Source organism: Puma concolor, chromosome C1 (assembly GCF_028749965.1).
Source record: "Puma concolor isolate L17-30 chromosome C1, mPumCon1.1.hap2, whole genome shotgun sequence".
Classification (NCBI taxonomy): domain Eukaryota; kingdom Metazoa; phylum Chordata; class Mammalia; order Carnivora; family Felidae; genus Puma; species Puma concolor.
In genome coordinates this window covers 124,339,935-124,362,262 of record NC_141674.1, presented here as the reverse complement: position 1 = coordinate 124,362,262, position 22,328 = coordinate 124,339,935, and the positions used below count along the sequence as shown (strand labels likewise).

At 35.3% G+C, this 22,328-nt stretch overlaps 1 protein-coding gene across 1 annotated transcript in view; it reads left to right on the top strand.

The window, feature by feature from the left end:
- ACTR3 (actin related protein 3) overlaps positions 1 to 22,328 on the top strand; it is a 66,863-nt gene that overhangs the window by 8,744 nt on the left and 35,791 nt on the right. The window contains exon 2 of the mRNA XM_025934951.2: positions 19,979 to 20,034. Coding sequence (XP_025790736.1) covers positions 19,979 to 20,034 — 56 coding nt within the window. The remainder of the gene's footprint in view (positions 1 to 19,978; positions 20,035 to 22,328) is intronic.

Here is a 22,328-nt window from a genome sequence, read left to right as displayed (position 1 = left end):
TGAAGTAACCTGCTCTAATAAAAGAGTGGCTACAGTTACATAGATCTGGACTCTGAGCCCTCAGGCAATCTGACTCCAGAGCTCATTGCCCTCAGTTGGGATATATTCAGTAAGAGCGGTTAAATTGTTAGCCGAGTTTTTGAAGAGTATTCAAATTTAAATATACATTAAAAAAATATTTTTTTAGAACTGCCAATTTTTAGTACAAATATGAGATATATAGGGTAGTCTTAATGACCAATTCATTGATTTGATTAACCTGAAACATAAGCAAGTTAATTGACATTGAATTATTTATTAACTTTGAATATTGCAAGGACAGGAATTATATCAAACATGGTAAAACTGACAATTGCTTGTTCATTCAGGACAACTCAATTAAGCAAATGACGTTTAATTACATATAACTTCAGAATGAGGGTATATTTCTGAAGCCGCAGTTTGAAAATGAATAATTAGTGCATTACAAAAGTCATCTCTCATTAATGACTGCATAAAACATAAAAATGAAATAGTTGAACTTAAGAATAAGAACTGAAGAGAATGGAATTGTAAATAAGAATTTTTTTTATTAGACTCACAGGACTTAATGTTTGCTATTTGAATTGGAATATAGTGAATATATAGATTAAGAGAAACATGGGTTACCAGAAAGCAGTTTTTTTCCCTAAAATGTAATTTATTTATTTTAAAATGTTTATTTTTCAGAGAGAGAGAGTGTGCGTGCGTGTGCAGGGGAGGGATAGAGAGAGGGTGACAGAGGCTTTGAAGTGGACTCTGTGCCGACAGCAGAGAGCCCAAAGCAGGGCTCCCAACTCACGAACCTGTGAGATCACGACCTGATCGGAAGTCAGACACCTAACTGAGCCACCCAGGTGCCCTGTCTAAAATAGAATTTAAAGAGATTGTTATCTCAGGTATAGGATGAATTTTGGTGCATTTTATCTGGAAAGTACACAGTTTTGGGAGAAACTTGTGTTTCCTGTTTGAAAATATTTATTTAAAAATTTTGTTTCATACTAATCAAAAAAGGTAGAGGTAACAGTGAAGGAAAGAGACCTTTTTGAGCTTTTTTTCCCCTTGGTTAATTTGTTTTTTGTATAATACACTAGTTGAGAATTTTATTGCTTCTAAAATGCATTTCAAAGGGGCCTGCCTTGTTTCAAGTTGCCTTCCTGTCAGGAAAATTATTTAGAGAGCAAAACAAGGGGTGCCTGGGTGGTTCAATTGGTTAGACATCGGACTCTTGATTTTGGCTCAGACTCTCAGGGTTCATGGGATTGAGCCCTGCATTGGGCTCCATGCTGGCAGCACAGAACCTGCTTGGGATTCTCTCTTTCCTTCTCTCTCTGCCCTTCCCCTGCTCTCTCTCTCTCTCTCGTGTGCGTGCACATGCTCACTCTATCAAAATAAACATTTTTTATAAAAAACAAAAGAAAACTTTGGTTTAAAAAAACCCAGTGAAATAGGATTCAAATTGATAAGACTCTATGAGAAGTAGAAATGAGAGAAATGTAACTTGTGGAGATCTTGGATGCAAACAACAGAATAACTAGCTTATATAAGGCGAAAAAGGAATGAGTTATGGAAAGGGTATGGTATACATCACAAAATTGATGCGAAGGCTGGAGAACTGGGCTCAGAAAAGCAGAGGAAGGGAGAGGCCAGGTAGTGAGAGTCTGCTGTCAAAGTCATGCTGCATGAAGTCTGCAAGATGCTGCAACTAGATAGATACTGGCAATATGAATTCTAAAACATCTTTGGGATGTTCAGTGTTTTTACCTAAGCTCAGATTGATTAGACATAGATCATGTGATGTGTAGTAGCTGACAGGAGTGGAATGGGTCCCTCGTCCTGTAAAGGGATGTCAGCTTTTCATCTTGCAAAAAGATTTAATCCTTGGTGGGTTTGTCAGAATAGGAGTGGGGATTTGATGCTGGCAGAAGTGACTGCTGTCCAGAGAAAGATGAGGTTGGGGAAGTAATGTTGCCCGGTTTTCTTTATGTTGCCTTAAATTCCTATTTCATTTTGATAACTGCTTGATCCTTTACTACCCAGGAGTTTGAATTAACACATTTTTTTTTCCAAAAGTGCAAAAACTCTTGTGAGTTTCACACAGTGTTCAATTTAAATGTATGAAGGAGCAGGTTTTTTTTGTTTTTTGCTTTTGTTTTTTTTTTTTTTTTGAAAGCAATAATTAATGATGGTGTGAATAATATGGGATTTTTCATTAGAACAGAGGTATAACAGTCTAGTTATTCTGGGAGTATGGAATATTTTGGAAAGTAGGACCTGCTTGATAAATGCAGTAATATGACAGGTTATTTCTTTAAGCTTTATAATTAAAAAAAAATTTTTTTTAACGTTTATTTATTTTTGAGACAGAGAGAGACAGAGCATGAATGGGGGAGGGTCAGAGAGAGGGAGACACAGAATCCGAAACAGGCTCCAGACTCTGAGCTGTCAGCACAGAGCCCGACACGGGGCTCGAACTCACGGACCTGAGCCAAAGTTGGCCGCTTAACCGACTGAGCCACCCAGGCGCCCCTAATTTTTTAAATAGTAAACCAGAATTATAATTGAGAGAATTTGAGCTGTACTCTTTTTTTTTCTTTTTCAGAAGATAGTGGGATTATTATCTTTATAAACAAAAGTAGGAAATAGGAAGTAGCTTTTGCGTCTGTTTTGTTTATGGTTGGGAAAGTTGTTTTTCAGTAGCTCTAGTAAGTGTCTGCAAATGTGTACTTTTGCAATACTTTTGTTGTGAGGAATATAAAGATGATTACGAAATGGTGCCTGCCTTTAGGAAGCTTACGTGTATGTAATTATAACAATATGATAAATATTCTGGCAGGTATGAATGAAACTTTTTGGAATCATAGGTGAAGGAAAATGGACTTTTTCCAGGGACGATGAAAAAAAGGCTTCCTGGTAGAAATGATAACTAAAGTAGGCCTTTAAGGATGAATAAAGCATTAATAGGCAGAAATAAGACTAGTGTACCAGGTGAGACAACAGTGGAAGAAAACAAAGTGAGGTGAGAAAAGTATAGGTTGAATTTGGGTATGTTAGGTTTGATATGGTACGAGGCAGTAGTGATGTTTAATATGGTACAGAGAGATGGTACAAGAAAGTACTGAAAGTGTCTGATGTATGATAGGTGCTCAGTAAGTGCTTCTTGAGTTGAATTAAAAAGATCCATGTTGAGCTGGTTATGGAGGTTTGAATGTCCTTGAATTCTGCACTACTTAGATATTTATGTTGCAGATAGTATGAAGCCATAATGTATGAAAGTTTATGAAAGTAGGCACATTTGATGACTTTATTATGGTGATTTATGACAATAAAAATAACAGCCAACAGTTATATAGTGCATACTGTGTGCCAGGCACTGTTCTAATTGCTTTACAAATATTAATTCATTTGATACCTAATCCTATGAGGTAGGTAGTTACTCTCTTTTACAGATGAAACTGACAGAGTGTAAATTGCTTGCCAAAGATCTCATAGCTAGCATACTATACTATACTGTTATTTCTTTCTCTGGTTTTACTTTGGAAGTAACCACTCATGTTTAAAAGGAGACAGTACAAAAGACATTGACTTTGGAGGCTGATAGATACTTGATTTCGTATCTAGCTTTTGTATTTCTTTGAAGTGATTTTTTTGGTGAGCTGCAGTTTCCCAATATTTAAACAGATCCATTTTGCATGCTTTTGATAACTGTTAGGGATAATATAAAGAACATAGCAAAATAATTGACATACAGTAACAACTTTGGCTATAGTTAAAATTATTATAAAAAGTAATCAACTACTTATTTCACTGTTGGACTTCTCAGTTCTGTGTTGAATACTGTGGTATATCCAGAAAGCTATAGCATGATTTTACTCTTTAAAAAACTTACAATTTTGGGGCGCCTGGGTGGCGCAGTCGGTTAAGCGTCCGACTTCAGCCAGGTCACGATCTCGCAGTCCGTGAGTTCGAGCCCCGCATCGGGCTCTGGGCTGATGGCTCAGAGCCTGGAGCCTGTTTCCGATTCTGTGTCTCCCTCTCTCTCTGCCCCTCCCCCGTTCATGCTCTGTCTCTCTCTGTCCCAAAAATAAATAAACGTTGAAAAAAAACCCAAAAAAACAAAAAAACTTACAATTTAGTTTCAGAGATGAAACTAATGTATGTGAAATAATTAAAGATGGCATATTAGTATTTAATTGGGGACATTACTAAGGGCTGTCGTATTTGGAGGATGGTTTATGAAGGAGCTGAACTTGCTCATATTCTTGGAAAAGCATAAGTAGGATATGGTAGATGGAAAGGAAAGAAAACCTTGTTAATGTAAGCTAAATTGGAAGCTTCATGATGGTAGGATGTCTTTTTTGTTCACTCTCTAAGTTACTGCCTTGTGCGTAGTATTTAATAGTGCTCAGTAATATTTTATTGATGAAGGGAAGTCAGGAGTTTCAAAATATTTGAGGGAGGGATCAATTAGGAGATTGCCCTTCCTGGAATTCACCCTATTTGGAGCTGTGTGACAGAAAGTAGTTAATTTTATTCATTTATATATCCTGCCGTATTTCAGAAGGATTTTAAATGGGAAACAATGGGTTGGAATTGGTTTGCTTGGCAGTAGATTGTATAGTTCATTAAGCAGAAGATTGGTAAAAGTTAAACTTAATGCAGTATTAGACTGACTCTAGTATTTTATTCTATTTTAAACAGCACTATTGAGATATGATTTACAAACCCAGTAAATTAGCCACTGCATGCTATGCTGTGCTATGCTATCTATTCTTTTTGAGAGAGAACAAACCTGAGGGGTGGGGAGAGAAGGAAGAGGGAGAAGAGAGAGAGACAATCCCTGTCAGCACAGAGCCCAGTGTAGGACTAGAACTCATGAACCATGAGATCATGACCTGAGCTGAAAGCAAGAGTTAGACGTTTAACTAACTGAGCCACCCAGGCTCCCCACGACTACATTCTTGTAAAAGTTCCTAACACTAGAAGCACAAAGAAAACTATAGCTAAGCTGAGAATTGAGAAATTATAGAAGTTAAGCATTGGAATTCATTTGTAGACCTCCATTTTCACTTACAATTTGATAATTATGCTTAATATATACTTTGTTTTTATGATACGGTAAAGATGTAAGCTGTTCATATTGAGGTAGAATTCTTTCAGCTTTAAATTAGTAGTTGTCAGTACAAAGAAATTTTGGAAATTGTGGGTTGCACTAGATCATGAAGGTTCTTTACATCCTAAAGTGTGGGAGTCTTACATTCATTTTGTTATGTGGTTTAAGATTGTTCAAACATGTAAAGTTAAAATTCTATCTACTTCCTACCTACTAGGCTGTAGGTACATATACTGTATTTAGGGTAATAACATCAATACATATTTGTTCTTTTCTGGAATGATTTTTTTGTTGTAGCTTTTTATTCCAGTTCATTTTTGAACTTTATTTATTTATTTTCTTAAGATTTTGTTCCCGTTAGTGGTTTAGTATCAGCAAAGTATTGGAATCTTCAAGTAACTTTTTGCTGTGAGATGATTTTCAAAGCAAAAAGAAATAGGAATCATGTGTAAAGTAAAAGTACTCATTGTCAACTATATGCCTTTAATAAGTAAAATTTGAATTTGCACAATAAGAATAACTTTTTTTGAGAGAGAGAGCTCGCGCGCACATGTGCTCAAGTAGGGGAGGGGCAGAGAGAGGGAGGGACAGAGGGACTGAAGCCAGCTCTGTGCTGACAGCAGAGAACTGGATGCAGGGCTTGAACTCATGAACTGTGAGATCATGACCTGAGCTGATGTTGGGCGCTTAACTGACTGAGCCACCCAGGCGTCCCCAGAATTAAAAATACTATCCAACATAAGGGATGCTAATGTTTTACATTACAAGCATAACTGGTTTTATTATTTAAAAATATTCTTTCTTTAAGTGAACTTTTTCCTTTAGAAAAGTATAATGAATAACATAACAGATACTCTTATTTATCACAATTATTGCCTGCTAACATTTTATCATGTTTGTTTCATTTCTTTTTAAGAGAGCACATTATTGATGACTACTCCTGAATCCATTTTTCCCTGCCCCAGAGGCAGTTAGGACCATGATAGACCAACCATTTCTTACATAAAACTCATTCGCTTTTTGCCATTCATTTCTCCCAGTGCAGGAAATCCCTTTCTTCTAACTTATTATATTTTCACTATTTTTCTAGTCACCAAGTCTTCAAAGATGGTTTTGAATTCTCTACTATCGTCCCTTCTGTAAGCCATTTCCAATTCCTTACTCCTCCTGGTTGGCCAAAATCAGCATCAGAAATTTTTTTTCATTGCTGTGTAGCTCAGGGAGAGTTTCTGTAAATCTAGCCTGCTTTCTCGGGCCATAAAGGAAAATTTTGGTTTAGTTTTCCAAAATACTGTATTGTGCTTACAAGTTTCATAAACATTAGGTAAGATAGCTTTGCCTTTTTCATTATGTTCTCTTTTTAAAAACCATTTAGAAAATGACACATTTTAAATATAGGAAAGTATAAAGAAGTAAAGCGGATTCATAATTTGACTTCCTGTATAACCCAATGACATAAATTAAAGTAATATATGTACATGTCTATGCATGAATTTTTTCCAAGATATGTAAATAATTACTCTTGGGATGGCAACTAGGTGGCTAGAGGATAGGCATGTCAGGGAAACTTACATTAGTACTTTTCTAGTGTTACTATTTATTAAAATTTTTTCATGGGCTAATGTTATCCTTTCAAAAGTTCTTTTAATTAAAAAAGTAATGTGACACTGTTATGTGTTAAATGTGTATGGTTAGATCATTTAAGACATAACATTGTAAATTTAGAAAACAAAATTCTCCAAAAAATTAAAAAAAAAAAAAAAAAAAAAAAGGGGCGCCTGGGTGGCGCAGTCGGTTAAGCGTCCGACTTCAGCCAGGTCACGATCTCGCGGTCCGTGAGTTCGAGCCCCGTGTCAGGCTCTGGGCTGATGGCTCAGAGCCTGGAGCCTGTTTCCGACTCTGTGTCTCCCTCTCTCTCTGCCCCTCCCCCGTTCATGCTCTGTCTCTCTCTGTCCCAAAAATAAATAAACGTTGAAAAAAAAATTAAAAAAAAAGAAAAAAAAAAGAAAACAAAATTCTCCTTTTTCTCCATTCTGCTCTCTGGAGACAATGACAATTTTTCCTCCCTCCCTCCCTCCCTCCCTCCCTCTCTCTCTCTCTCTTTCTTTCTTTCTCTCTCTCTCTCTCTCTCTTTCTCTCTCTCTCCTTCCTTCCTTCCTTCCTTCCTTCCTTCCTTCCTTCCTTCCTTCCTTCCTTCCTTCCTTCCTTTCGTCTTTCTTTTTTACTTTTGAGACAGACACAGAATCTGAAGCAGGCTTCAGGCTCTGAGCTCTCAGCACAGAGCCCGATGTGGGGCTCGAAGTCCAGAACCATGAGATCATGACCTGAGCTGAAGTCGGAAGCTTAACTGACTGAGCCACCCTGGTGCCTCACAATTTTCTGTTTCTTTTGTAGACTTCCAGAATAAAAAAACATATGCATTTTGTAATAGAATTTTTCTTGATGTGTAATTTTATTTCTACTCTGCATTTAAATGTAGATTTCCACTTACAATTGACATCAAAAAAAGAAAGGACATTCACAAAATGTAATTTTCCTGCTTAGAATTCAGATTAAAAAAGGACTAGGTTTGAAAGGTTTTTTTAAGATATTTCAAGGTAACAAAATGCACTTAAACAGTATTTAAAGTACACATACATGAACATACATACTTGTACACCATGTATTAAAGAATAGCAAATTGAAAGGCATTAGGACTCTACTAATTTTGCTTAGGAATCATACTATGAAAATCAAATGTGTCCAAAAGGAATGATAAAAATGGAAGATTTGGAAAGGGTCTATAAGGAAACAAAGGATTTGGGTGAAATAAAGAAGGAAAGAAGGATAAGCATTTATGTTCTGTAAGTGCTCGGATTTGTGTGTTCTGTTCCTAACTATATTTATTAAAGCTTTATAAGAGTAATTGTATTTTAGATAAAAAAAATGTGTTTTGTAGGGGTTGAGGATTATGCAAGTGAAGTGAGTATTTGGATGAGTCTGGGGAAGTAAGCAGGCATCAGACCCCATAGCATGTTGAGTAGTGAAATTAATTGAGGTGTTCTGAAAAAGCAGAGGCTTGATTTTTCAACTGTTAAACCAAGCTTGGATTCTTGGGCTAAGCCTCACTTAGTTATGATATATACCCTTTTTGCATGTTGTTCTATTTGTTTTGTTAAGGATTTTTTTCATCTGTATTCATGATGGATGTTGGCCTGCCATTTTCTTCATTTGAAATGTCTTTATCTGGTTTTGGTATTAGAATTATGCTGTCCTCACGAAAGGGTTTGGGGTAAGCTCTTCCCTCTTTTCTGAAAGGGCTTATGTAGAATTATTTTTATTTCTTCCTTAAATGAGTGATAGAATTTACCAGTCAAACTTGGGCCTGGAGTTTGCTTTTTGGAAGGGTTACTGATAATTTCTTTAATAGCTTTGGGGTTATTCAAAATAGATTTTTTGTTTCATCTTGTATTGATTTTGGTAAATTCTGTCTTTGAAGGTATTTGTCCCTTACATCCTAATATGATGGCTGTGGTTTATAGTATTCTCTTTTTTATCATTTTCTCCTCTATATGATTGGTAGCGTTAATCAGTTTTTCATCCCTTATGTTGGCAATTTCTGTACTATTCTCGATCAGCCTATCTTTCCATAGTTCCATTTTTTTCTTGTTAATATTCTGTTTCTATTAACCTGATTTCTGCCTTTCTGTTTACTGTTTATTTCTATTTATTTTGAGTTTGCTTTCTTCTTTTTATAATATTTATTTTTATTTTTGAGAGGGAGGGAGAGGGGGAGAGACAGTGTGAGCAGGGCAGGGGCAGAGAGAGAGAGAGACAGAATCAGAAACAGGCTCCAGGCTCTGAGCTGTCAGCATAGGGCCCGACCTGGGCCTCAAACTCATGAACTGGGAGAACACGTCCTGGACTGGAGTCTGACGCGACTGAACCACCCTGGCATCCCTCCTTTTTGTACCTTAAGGTGGAATCTTAGGTCACTGATTATGGACATTTCTATTTTTTCTGACATAAGCACTGTAGGAATTTTCCCTTTAAGCTTTGCTTTAGGTGCATCCCACACATGTTGATGTTTTTTATTTTAACTGTTAATCAACTTGAAGTAATTTTCCTTGCAATTTTTTCTTTGATTCACGGATTATAGGTAGAAGTGTGTTTAATTTCCAAATGTTTGGGGTTTATTTAGATAGCTTATTGCTGTCGGTTTCTAATTTAATTCTTTTTTAGTCAGAGAACATGTATTTATGATTTTAATCTTTTACATTTATTGAGATTTGTTTTTTATGGCTTAGCATCTGGTCTGGGTCAGGGATTGGCACACTTCTATAAAAGACCAAATAGTAAATATTTTAGGCTTTGTGGGCCACATATGGTCTTTGTTTTAGGCTTTGTGGGTCAGGCATGGTCCTTGCTGCTGCTTTCCTCTCCTCCCTTTTCACTTCCCTTCCTCCTTCTAAAATGTAAAAAAATAAAAGAAAATTAAAAAAATTTAAATATAAAAAGAATTTTAAACTCACGAGTGATACCAAAACATCAATAGTCTGAATTTTGTTTTGGGGCCATAGTTTGCCCATCCGTGGTCAAAATGAATGCATCATGTGTACTTAGAATTCATATTCTGCACTTCTTGAGTATATCAATTAGATCAAAATGGTTATTAACGTTGATCCTGTATGCCTTTACTGAGTTTTTGGTGTGTGTGTGTGTGTGTGTGTGTGTGTGTGTGTGTGTGTGTGTGTGTGTGATTTTATCTATTACTGAGAGGTGACAAAATTTCCTGCTGTAAGAGTTGAATAGTCTCAGCATTTAATTATGACACATTTCAAGCATGTTGAAACTGTTAATAGGCACATACACATTTAAGATTGTTAGGTCTTGATGAATTTACCCTTTTATTATTATAAAATTACTCTCTCATATTACTCTTTTTTAAAAAAAATTTTTTTAAATTTATTTTTGAGAGTGAGTGAATGGGGGAGGGGCAGAGAAAGAGAGAGAGGGGGAGACCGAGAATCCCAAGCAGACTCTGTGCTGTCAGCACAGTCTGACCTGAAGCTCTGACTCACAAACTTGAGATCATGAACTGAGCCAAGATCAAGAGTTAGACGCTTAATCCACTGAGCCACCCAGGCACCCCTCATATTACTCTTTTTCTTAAAGAATGGTTTTATCGCATATGAATATAGCCACTCCAGCCTTCTTATACTTGCTTTTTGCTTTCCATCCATTTTTTTTCATTCTGTCTTTATAAAGTGCATATCATGCAGACAACATATAGTTGGGGCTTGCATTTTTATTTTAAAAAAATTTTTAATCTGTCCCTCTTAATTGGAGAGTTTTGTCTGTTACGTTTAATGTAATAATGGATGTGGTTGGATTTAGGTATACTGTTTTATTTATTTATTAAAAATTTGTTCCTGTTGTGCTTTCCTCTTTTCTGTCTTTCAAATTATTTGAATATTGTTTGGAATTCCATTTTAATTTACCTTTGGCTTTTTAACTATACTCTTGGCATTTTTTTTTTTTTTTTAATTTTTTTTTTTTCAACGTTTATTTATTTTTGGGACAGAGAGAGACAGAGCATGAACGGGGGAGGGGCAGAGCGAGAGGGAGACACAGAATCGGAAACAGGCTCCAGGCTCTGAGCCATCAGCCCAGAGCCTGATGCGGGGCTGGAACTCACGGACCGCGAGATCGTGACCTGGTTGAAGTCGGACGCTTAACCGACTGCGCCACCCAGGCGCCCCGGCATTTTTTTTTTAACAATTGCTTTAGGGATTACAATATGTGTCTTTAAGAAAACTCACTACTCACTGTTTCTTTGGAGTTAATTAAAACTTCACGTAAGGAGTAGAGATCTTGCATTTCAGGAGATCTGTTAAGTCTTGCCTGCTGCTCCCCTTACTTCACTGTCCTTTTATGCTAAAGTTGTCACAGGTATTACATCTATGTACTGTATAACCCCACAAGATAATCAGATTTTTGCTTTAGTTATAAGTGTGTTCAAAAACTAAGTATAAAAAATAGTCTTTTATATTTACCTGTTTATAATTTCTGATTTTCTTTATTATACTTCACTATCCCCTCTAATTTCCTGTTTCCTTTGGATTGAAGAACTTTCTTTAGCCCAAGTTTGATGGCAGTGAGTTTCTTCTATTTGAAAAATGTTTTCATTTCACTTTCATTGTCGAAGGATATTTTGGCTCCTGTACATTCCTGGGCTGACTGTTTTCCCATTCTCTCCAGACTTTAAAAATGTTGTTTACTGTCTTCTAGCCTTCATCACTCCTCTATAGAAGGTGGTAGTAATTTGAATTTTGTTTCCGGTTAGTGGGTATTTTTCCTCTGGCTGCTTTCAGTATTTTTTCTTTATCTTTGATTTTTAGTTTGATTGTAATGTGACTAAGTATGGTTTCTTTCTATTTATTCTGCTTGGGTTTTCTTGAGCCTCTCATATCTATGTGTTGCTATCTTTCACTAAATTGCTAAAGTTTTCAGTCATTACTCCTTCAAAAAGTATTTTACTATCCGGTGTGTTCTCCACCTGAGACTTCAGTATATGACCTTTTTCGTATTTTCTCCCAAGTTTCTTAGACTCTATTCTTTTTTCTTCATGTCTCTTCTTAATATCCCCCCTCCCCCAATTTCAGATTAGGTAATTTCTACTCATCTGCCTTTAGGTTCATTGATTATTACCTCTGTTACCTGTTTTCTGTTTTTTAGTTCATCCGTGATTTTTTTTTTTTTTTAAATATCTGGTATTTCTTTGTTCAATTCTAGAATTTCCATTTGTTTTTTTATATAGTTTTAGAGTTGCTGGTGATATTTGTTATTCATCATTATAAGTGCACTTTTCTTTATTTAATTGTGATAGTCATAGCTGTTTTCCCGTCTTTATCTGATAATTCCAGTATTTGGGTCATTTTGTCTTCTGTTGAACACTTTTCCTTGGAGAGTGGGTTACACTTTTAAATTCTTTATGTGTGGAGTAATTTTGGTTTGTATAATTATATTGCCCTTGTTTATTTTCTTGTTGATGAACATATGTTTTGCTTCCAGTTTGGGGACACTGAATAATGCTGTTTTGAACGAATGTGGACACATGTTTTTATTTTTCTTGGGTATGTACGTAGAAGTAGAATTGCTGGGTCATATGGTAAGTGAATGTTTAAGTGTTTTTAAAAAAAATTTTTTTTTTTTAACGTTTATTTATTTTTGAGACAGAGAGAGACAGAGCATGAACGGGGGAGGGTCAGAGAGAAAGAGGGAGACACAGAATCCGAAACAGGCTCCAGGCTCTGAGCAGTCAGCACAGAGCCCGACGCGGGGCTCGAACTCATGACTGTGAGATCATGACCTGAGCTGAAATTGGACGCTTAACCGACTGAGCCACCCAGGCGCCTCGAATGTTTAAGTGTTTTTAAAATAACTGTGTCATTTTGGATTCCAACTGTGAATGTATGAGCATTTTCTCAGTGTACTTTTAATCTGCTTTTTTTTTTAACTTCAAGGAGTTGAGCACCTTTCTGTTTATAGCTATTTCTATTTCTTCTTTTGCCTTTCCTTCTTCCCTTTTTTTTTTTTGCCTTCTTCCTTTCTTTGCTCTTTTCCTCTTTATTTCCCTCCCTCCCTCATCATCACCTTGTAGGTATCTTGTATGTTTCAAGGAGATTGTTTGTCTTCGAGTGCAGACAATTTTTCTCTGTTAGTAGCAGACAATTTTTCTTGTGGCTACTTTATTTCCTTTTTTTTGAAGAAGTTTTTAATTTTACATAGTTGAAATATTAATTTTTTTTTAGTGTCTAGATTTTAAATTATAGTTAGAAAACCGCTTCTACTCCATGGTTATAAAGAAATTGTCCTGCTTTCTTTTAAAACTTATATCTTAATTTTTCTTCCCTTTTAATCTTTGATGCATTTAGATTTATATTTAACATATACAGTATGTATCCAATTTGAATTTTTTTTCTGGGCAGCTACAAAATTTAGTTTTTTTTTTTTTAAATTGTGGTAAAATATACACAACATAAATACCTTGTTAAGTGTAAAGCCTAGTGGCATTCAGTATATTCACATTGTTGTGCAGCTATCACTACCATCCATCTTCAGAACTTACTCATCTTCCCAAACTGGAACTCTATACCCATAAAACAATACCAGCCCCTACCCCACCTGCATTACTGGCATGTCCTACTTTCTGTCTGTAAATTTGACTCTTCTAGGTACCTAATATAAGTGGAATCGTACAATATTTGATCTTTTGTGATTGGCTTATTTCACTATGCATGATCTCTAGGTTCTTCCATATTGTATCATGTGTCAGAATATTCTTTCTTTTTAAGGCTAATATTCTGTGGTGTGTATATACATTTTGTTTACCCTTTCTCAGTGGACAGTTAAGTTGATTCCACCTTTTGGCTTATATGCATAATGTTGCTCTGAACATGGGTCTGCAAGCCCTTGCTTTTTCTTTTGGGTGTATACCCAGAAATGGCATTGCAGGATCACGTGGTAATTCTGTGTTTAATTTTTTGAAGAATTGTCATATTGTTTTCCGTAGCACCTGTACCATTTGTATTACTACCAGTACAAGGTTCCAGTGTCTGCACTTTGTCACTAACATTTGTCATTTTCTTTTTGTTTTCTGGTAATAGCCAATGTAATGGGTATGAAGTGGCATCTCATTTTGATTTACATGTCCTTAGTTATTAATGATGTTGAACATCTTTTCACATGCTTATTGGTCTTTTGTACATTTTTTTTAAGAGAAATGTCTATTACGTGTTTTACTCAGTTTTAATTGTATTGTTTGCTTTGTTGTTGAGTTCTTCACTATATATATATAGTGTATATATATCCAGAATATATGTGTACACATGTAGTGTATAATATCCAGAATATATGTATCCATAGAAAATACATATATGTATATGTGTGTGTATGTACACACATATACACACACATATATATGTATATTCTGGATGATAAAGATCTTCCTCCACTTAACATTGAGCTTACGTCTGGATAAACCCATCATTAGTTGAAAATATCCTAAGTCACAAAGGTATTTAATACATCTAACGTACCAAACATCATAGCTTAGCCTAGCCTACTTTAAATGTGCTTGGAAAATTTACATTAGCCTACATTTGGGCAAAATCATATAATAAAATGCCTATTTTATAATAAAGTAGTATGTAATATATTGACTGTAGTACTACAAGTAAAAAACAATGGTTGTATGGGTACAGAGTAATTGTAAGTGTATTGGTTGTTAGCCCTTGTGATCACATTGGCTTACTGGGAGCTGAGGCTCACTGCTGTTGCCCAACATGACCAGAGGTATTATACAGCATATCGCTAGTCCAGGAAACGATCAAAATTCAAAGTACAGTTTTACTGAATGCATTATCACTTTTGCACCATTGTAAAGTCAGAAAATTGTGAGTCGAATCATTCTAAATTGGGCACTATGTGTATATGATTTGCAGCTGTTTTCTCCCATTCCATGGGTGCCTTTGTCCTGAACTGATAGTGCCCTTTGGTGCCAAAAAGTTGCTAATTTTGATGATGTCTAATTTATTTCCTTGTTGTTACCTGTGCTTTTAGCATCATATCCAATAAGTCATTGCTAAATCCAATGTCATGAAGCATTTCCGCTGTGTTTTTCTCTAAGAGTTTTAGTATATGTGCTGCTGAAGAGAGCACTTCCTCTAAGAGTTTTATAGTTTTAGCTCTTACATGTAGGTCTTTGATCCATTTTTTTAAATGTTTATTTTTCAGAGAGAGAGAGAGAGAGAGGCAGAGAGAGAGGGAGACACTATCTGAAGCAGGCTCCAGGTTCTGAGCTGTCAGCACAGAGCCTGATGAGCCTCAAACCCATGAATGGAATCCTGAGATCATGACCTGTGCTGAAGTTAGAAACTCAGCATACCGAGCCACCCAGGTGTTCCTTTTTGATCCTTTTTAAGTTAAATTTTGCATATGGTATAAGATAAAGCTCTAACTTGATTCATTTACATGTAGATAGATATCCACTTTTCCCAGCACCATTTGTTGAAAAGACTATCCTCTCCCCAATTGAATGGTTATGGCACCCTTTTCAAAAAACATTTGACCTTTTTTGGGAGGTTTTATTTCTGAGTTCTGTTCTATTCCATTAGTCTATATAGTTTGTGTGTACCTCACCGCCTCATTGTTTTGGTTACTTTAGCTTTGTAGTAAAGCTTTGAAATCAGGAAGTGTTGAGATCTCCAACTTTGTTCTTTTTCAGGATTGTTGATAGTCCCTTGAGATTCCATGTGAATTTAAGATTTTTTTCTATTAATGCAAAAACAAAAAAACATTCTTGAGATTTTGATAAGGATTGCATGAATCTGTAGATTGATTTGAATAAATGCCTTGCAAATATAAAGATTTGTCCCAGGTCTGAATCTTACATTAAGTGATGTTCTCCAACTGGCAAATTTAAGAGAAAGCCAAGCTGTTTAATCCCATGTTTAAAACTTAAAGGGAGGAAATGTTAGCAAAGTGTCTACTAGCTGTCTGAAGGAAGAGTTTCTGCTTGAAGGCAACTTAGATTTTGGTGTGTGTGTGTGTGTGCACTTCTTTATAGATTTATTGTATAATCTGGTTAAGTATTGTGTTCCTGAGTTGCTTAATTATATAAAACACTTTTTTTGAACACCCAAAGGAACTTAATAGAAAATTGCAAGGGCTGTGGAAAAATAAAGTATACCGACAGAATCTATGAATTTAAAACAAAAATTCATTTTGGAAGAGTGAAGCTTAAAATGTTTCACTGTGATCTTTGGTTAGTATTTTAATAATAAAAAAGAACATTGTTGTAACAAGGAGAGGAACATGTATGCATGGTTTGAGAAAGTCTTAATATGAAAAAGTTTGATTTGAAATCTATTTGCTTTATTACACAAAATTTGAATTTTGCATGTGTCAATGAAAGCAAAGAACTTTTAGTTTAAATACAGTGAACACATTCTTAAATTATAATTTAAAGAGTTCGAGTTAACAAATGCCATTAATTGTGAGAAAGGAGTTTCTTTTAGAGAAAAAGTAAGAAAAACTTTTCTGTCATTTACTTGTACAGTTTCTTCTCTGTGGTGACTATCAAGAATTTTGAGAGGTCATCATAAAAATGTCTTAATCAAATCAGCCATTTCAAGTATAAAAGCTGATAAATTAAGTTAGGTTAATCGAGGCTACTTTATATTTGAAAAGCTTTAATTTGAAACTTCTAAACAAATTTATTACTTAATATCTGTACTAATAATTTATGTTCTTTTTGTTATATTTATGTTGAGAAAGTTTAAATGAATGTTAAAAACAAATCTCTTATAGCTATACCCAAATGCCCTTCAATTCATTCCAGTATACTCTTCAAATATTAGCATATTTTGTGTGCATTGATACGTACTGTTCTAACTCATCCTTTTAGACTCAGCTGACCAGTTCTTTCAGATCTTCCTAGACTCTTTCCCTCTCCTCTCTCCTGCTTTCCCTATTTAAATGCTTCTCTGCTCATATAAGAACATTAAAATGTCTTTTTGGGCGGGCCTGGGTGGCTCAGTCAGTTAAACATCCGGGTCTTGATTTCGGCTCAGGTCATGATCTCTAGTTTGTGAGTTTGAGCCCAGTGTTGTGGGGTCTGCTTGGGATTCATTCATATATATTCTCTCTCTCTCTCTCTCTGTCTCTCCCCCCCACCCCCCCTTCCTCTCTCTCTGCTCCTCCCTTGCTTGTGTAAAATAAATAAAAGTAAATAAATAAACTTAAATAAATGGACTTTTGTGGATTTTTTGAGCAGTTTCAAAGCTGTTTTAAAAAACAACTTTTAAAGTTTGCTAATAGTATAGGAGAGTGGTTTTAAAGAGTCATATTGTTTGGTATCTAGCACTTTGCTTTCTCTCCAGTAGAGAAAATGTGACTTCAACCTAACTCAGTAACTCTTTTCTAGAGTTTAGGATAAGACTTTTTCAGCTTTTTTAGATTGTATTCTGTGCCACAAACATTTTTCTTCAAGCTACAAGCCAAATTAATTTTTAGAGGCTAAGCACATTTTAAGGTTAAAAGTAAACTAGGAGGTTTCCCTTTATATTTCTTAAAAATTGGTGAAAATTGAGATACTCTTTGATGCCATTTTAGTATTTGAGATACTCGAGATATTTGAGTACCTTTGATATACTGTTTAACTTTAAATTCAGGGCAGTAGAGCATTGGTAGATGTATTTGGCTATTCTCCTACAAAAACTTAGAAAATTATTTGGCTGTGGTGTTATAGGTATAGTAGAAATGATTAAATGTTATGGTATATCCATACAGCTAATATGCTAGGTAGTTATTTTTGTGTTTGGGGGAGAGCACATTTGTTTTGATTATGTATTGACTGTTGTATTAGTCTGTTGTATCTAGTCTGGTTGATTAGATTCTTCTTTTGGTGTTTTTTCTGAAACTAATTTATTGCTGAATATGCTCAACTTAGGCTGTTGGATTTTGACCAGGGATGGAGTATTGATTAATCTGGTGAACTTGACAAATGGAAATTTTCTTAAGGGAGTTTTTACTGTAATGGTTTCTACTTCAAATATCTTACTACTTTATTTGGGAGTTGGTATTTACACACAGGAAAATAACAGTTTGTCTTGTGTAACGAGTGATTGTTGATATTGAATTTATTGAGGGAAAGGATGACTGATAATTAAAATGATCAGGAAAACTTCATGGAGGAGTCCTAAGTTGTGGTGAGAGCTTTCTGAGAGGGTGCCATGTAAACACGGATAATGTGATGGGGAAATAGCAAGTCATTGTGGAGGAAAATGAGTAACAAGTGCAGTGTGCTTTGAGCTGGGTTCATGGAAGCAAATGATGGGAGACACTTAAAATGTTTAATTGGGACTTATTGTGAAGTTCCTTAATAATCAGCTGAAGGAATCAGAATCATACAATTTTTTTTTTTTATCTGAAAGGGACTTTAGGAATTACTTCATAATGAATCATTTTATAGAAACAAGAAGAAGTTTGTACTTAATATTGTAAGCAGTGGAGCCTCATTTGAAGATATGTGAGTTAGGCAGTGATTTTTAGGGAGATTATTCTTCTTTATAAGGGTAATAGAATTGGAAGCAAGACATTCTGTTCTATTAGGGTATTATTTATAATGACTTAAATTGCTTTGGTGACTAATGGTAAAAAAAAAAGGTAGAGGGATTAGATGAAGGAATAATTAGATATTAATCTCACACTAAGTATTGTATAGTAAACTTCTAGGATGTTGTGGCTCAGACAGTTTTAGACTGTCATGTTTTGTAAGTCTTTATTGTAATAAAACATAAGTCAGCTCCATTTGTCCACTGTGGGGACAAAGTATACTGTTTGAAGGTTAGAAAAGTTTTTGTTTAGAGGCAGTGATACTTAACTTGCTGTTTGCAGGATGGGTTAGAGTTTAGCAGTTGCATTCAGCATTGAAAAGAGAGCATCTCCTGTAGTTGGAAGTGTTAACAGTGGCTCCGTGGCATGAAATGAGTTGTTCTGTCCAGAAAACGTTAGCAGTTTTATGGCTAGGGAGCCTGGTATAGTATGTCAGCGCTGTTGGGGAAGGTGGTCAGGAGCCAAATATTAGAGCTCTTTTGTATGCCTTGCAAAGAAGTTTTGTTTACTTTTTAAACGTGGACAGTGGGGAATCTTGGAAGAGGTTTTAGTCAGAGCATTATCACATTTGGAAGAGTTCATGTTTTCTCCTTACTTTTAACGAGTTAGCCTATTTGGCACTCTTAGTTCTTGAACTTAGTTTTGAACCATGTTCTCCCCAAAGAGAGCTTTTTTCCTTCTTCTTATATTAAGAAAGAAAAAAAAAAAGTTCTGCAGATATTATTAGAAGCCAGGAATCTCACAGCAATTTACCTGCCTACTATTTAGCAGTGAGTTTGAATATGAGTAGTATAAAATGTTATTACTTTGTCTTTAAAGCCTGCTCATAGTTAATAGGTTTTCATATTTAGCCAGGTATCTCCTATGTAGCCCATAACGCGCAGCTTCTCAAAGCTCAGCTTTTAGTTCCTAATCATCATTGTTGTCGTTATTTTGTTATTGTAAGAATATAGGCTGAATCCACTGTGGCAAGGCATTTAAAAATTAGTTATTTTGAATAGTAATGTATTCAAATGGTATGAAAAAATATGCAATAAAAAATCTCCTCCTCAATTCTGCCCATCACCTACCCAATTCCCTTTTCTGGAGACAACCACAGTTACTGATTTCTTTATATTCTTCCAGAGATACTCTGTGTATCTATACAATCAAGTACATTTTATGTGTTCTTACTCCTCTCCCTTACTTTATACAAATACTGTATAGTGTATGTGAAACATTGTTCTGTACCTTGCTTTTTGTTCATTTAACAGTACGTTTTGGAGGTTGTTCCATATCAGTCCATAAAGAGCCTCTTCGATCTCTTTTTTAATAGCTGCATAATATAACATAGGATGAAGTTAGCATATTTAACTAGTTTCTCATTTCATGTTTATTTAGGTTATTTTCAGACTCTTGCTGTTATAAGCAAGATTGTGGCAAATGGCCTTGATACATGTTATTTCACATGTGTAGGATGTGCCTGTAGGATCAGTTTCTAGAAGTGGAATTTCTTGTTAAAAGCTGTGGGTATTTATAATTTTGGTATAATTTTGGAAAATAGGGATATTTACATGCATTGAAGCTATGGGATTTTGTAAATTTACCCACAATGGAATCTCACTTCATAACCAATGGAGATCTGAGAAATAAATTCGTAATTGCTATGATACTAGTGAAATCCTTAAAATTTTCTTTTTTATTTTGCAGGTATACAAAACTAGGATATGCTGGAAACACAGAACCACAGTTTATCATCCCTTCCTGTAAGTATTCTTTTAAGCCACAAGCTGATTTAAAGATCTTTTTCTTAATCGTTAAAGTAAAAGATAATTATTTCTGGCACTGTGTAAGATTTTAGTCCTTTAAAAACACAGTTTGCTAAGTGTGACCTCATTTGCACACCTCTCACCATTCATTTTAGCTGTTTAGTTCTTCATTTGCCAGATCTACCAAATGTCTCTTTTTAAAGACAAAAATGAATGAACTGAAAATCACACAATTTTCTGCTTTGAGGATATTTCTGTTAACAGTTTGTGGGTGTAACTGTTCAGTAGTGCATCCTCTATTGCACACCTATGAAGACTATTCTTTGGTGTGTGGACATGATTGCTGTTTGCCAGACTTGTGTTTATTGACGTCCCTGCTGAAAACCCATGTTTCAAAATAAGGATGGCATCTCATTTTTAGAAATGTTGAGCTGTTTTCTAATATTTTATAACCGTACTTACATTGTTTTTGTTCTATCCTCTGTTAACTTCACTTTAGCCTGACCATCAACTTTCAGTAGTTTGTCTTTCAGTAATTATTTATTTATTTATTTATTTATTTATTAAAAAAATTTTTTTTTAATGTTTATTTTTGACAGAGAGAGGGAGAGAGAGAGAGGGGGAGAGAGAGAGGGCATGAGTGGGGGAGGGGCAGAGAGAGGGAGACACAGAATCAAAAGCAGGCTCCAGGCTCCGAGCCGTCAGCACAGAGCCCGACGTGGGGCTCAATCCATGTGGGATCTCGACCCCGAGATCATGACCTGAGCCAAAGTCGGACGCTCAACTAACTGAGCCACCTAGGCGCCCCAACTTTCAGTAGTTTTTTAAAAAATACTCTTCACACTTGGTTTGTTAACACTCTTATTTGTTAGCATTGATTATGCATCTGGTTTTGAATGGACATACTTTTGTACTTTTGACTTTCAAACATATAAAGTACCCTGATCTACTTGTCCTACTGCCAAATCAAAACTTTAACAATATCAGGTGAAAAATCTTTTGAGCCATTGCTTGGTGATGCTAACTCCTGGAGTGTCACTAGTCTTACAAAGTAGTATTTGTGTGACTGTTTGAATATTTTTGTGCAGTATATTCTTATTTATTAAAATAAGGAAATGGGAAAATAAACATGCAGGAGACTAATGAAACAGGTTAGGTTTCAGATCAGTGAAGTTGAGAACATGGTAGAAATTGCCAAAAATGCAGATCTTTAGTCTCTAGTCAGCACTCATTGGTCATGAATAGGTCAGTGGTTTTGTAATTAATATGGCAAGAACAAAATTCAATGTGAAATATGAGAAGTACATTGTTAAAATTGTAGTTAAGAGGGGAGCTTTTATATTTATATGTATACATATGTACACATACATTCATATAAATACATATATGTATCTTATTTTTTAGCTCTCCACTGACAAACCTGTTTGACTTTGTACTTGTGATACACTTTTGGTATACTTAGCTATGAATTGATTATGTAAGAACTTAGGCTTACTACCAAGAGGTACAAACTTCCAGTTATAAAATAAGTAGGTCATGGAGATGAAAACTACAGCATAGGGAATATAGTCCATAATATTCTAAATAGCATTGTATGGTCACAGATGGTCGCCACTTAGCCTGGTGAGCACTGAGTAAGGTGTAGAGTTGTTGAATATGTTACATGCCTGAAACTAGTAAACATTTTATGTTAATTATACTTCAATTAAAAGGGGAAAAAGAGAATTTAGGCTACTACCTAAATCTAATTTTTTAATACATACAATGGATTTTAGGTGACACTGATGAAATCACTCATTCATGTGACTATAGTGATCTTAGTTTGGTGGTACTATTGTCTTTTCCTTATGTTTTATTCATACATGTTTGTTGTCTACACTGAAGGACAGGTTTGCTTTTTTTTACTCTTTCCTCGCATTTATGTATCAATATACTGATTGTTGTTTATTTCAAGAATTTGGTAACAAATATTGGCTTTATTGCCCACTAATATGGATAATACTTTTGTGGTCTAGTACCTGACTTAGTTATATTTGAGTTTAGTGTTAAACCCTTTCGTATTTTTATATCAGTGTCCTAAGGCTGCCATAACAAAGTTCCAAAAACTGGGTGGCTTAAAACATCAGAAATTTATAGTTTTGGAGGCTAGAATTCCAAAATCAGGTTGTCAGTAGGGCCATGATCTTGCTGACAGCTGTAGGAGAAGAACCCTCTTAGCTGCTTCTTCTAGCTTCTGACGTTTGCTGACAGTGCTTGTACACGCATCACTCCAGTCACATGGCTGTCTTCTC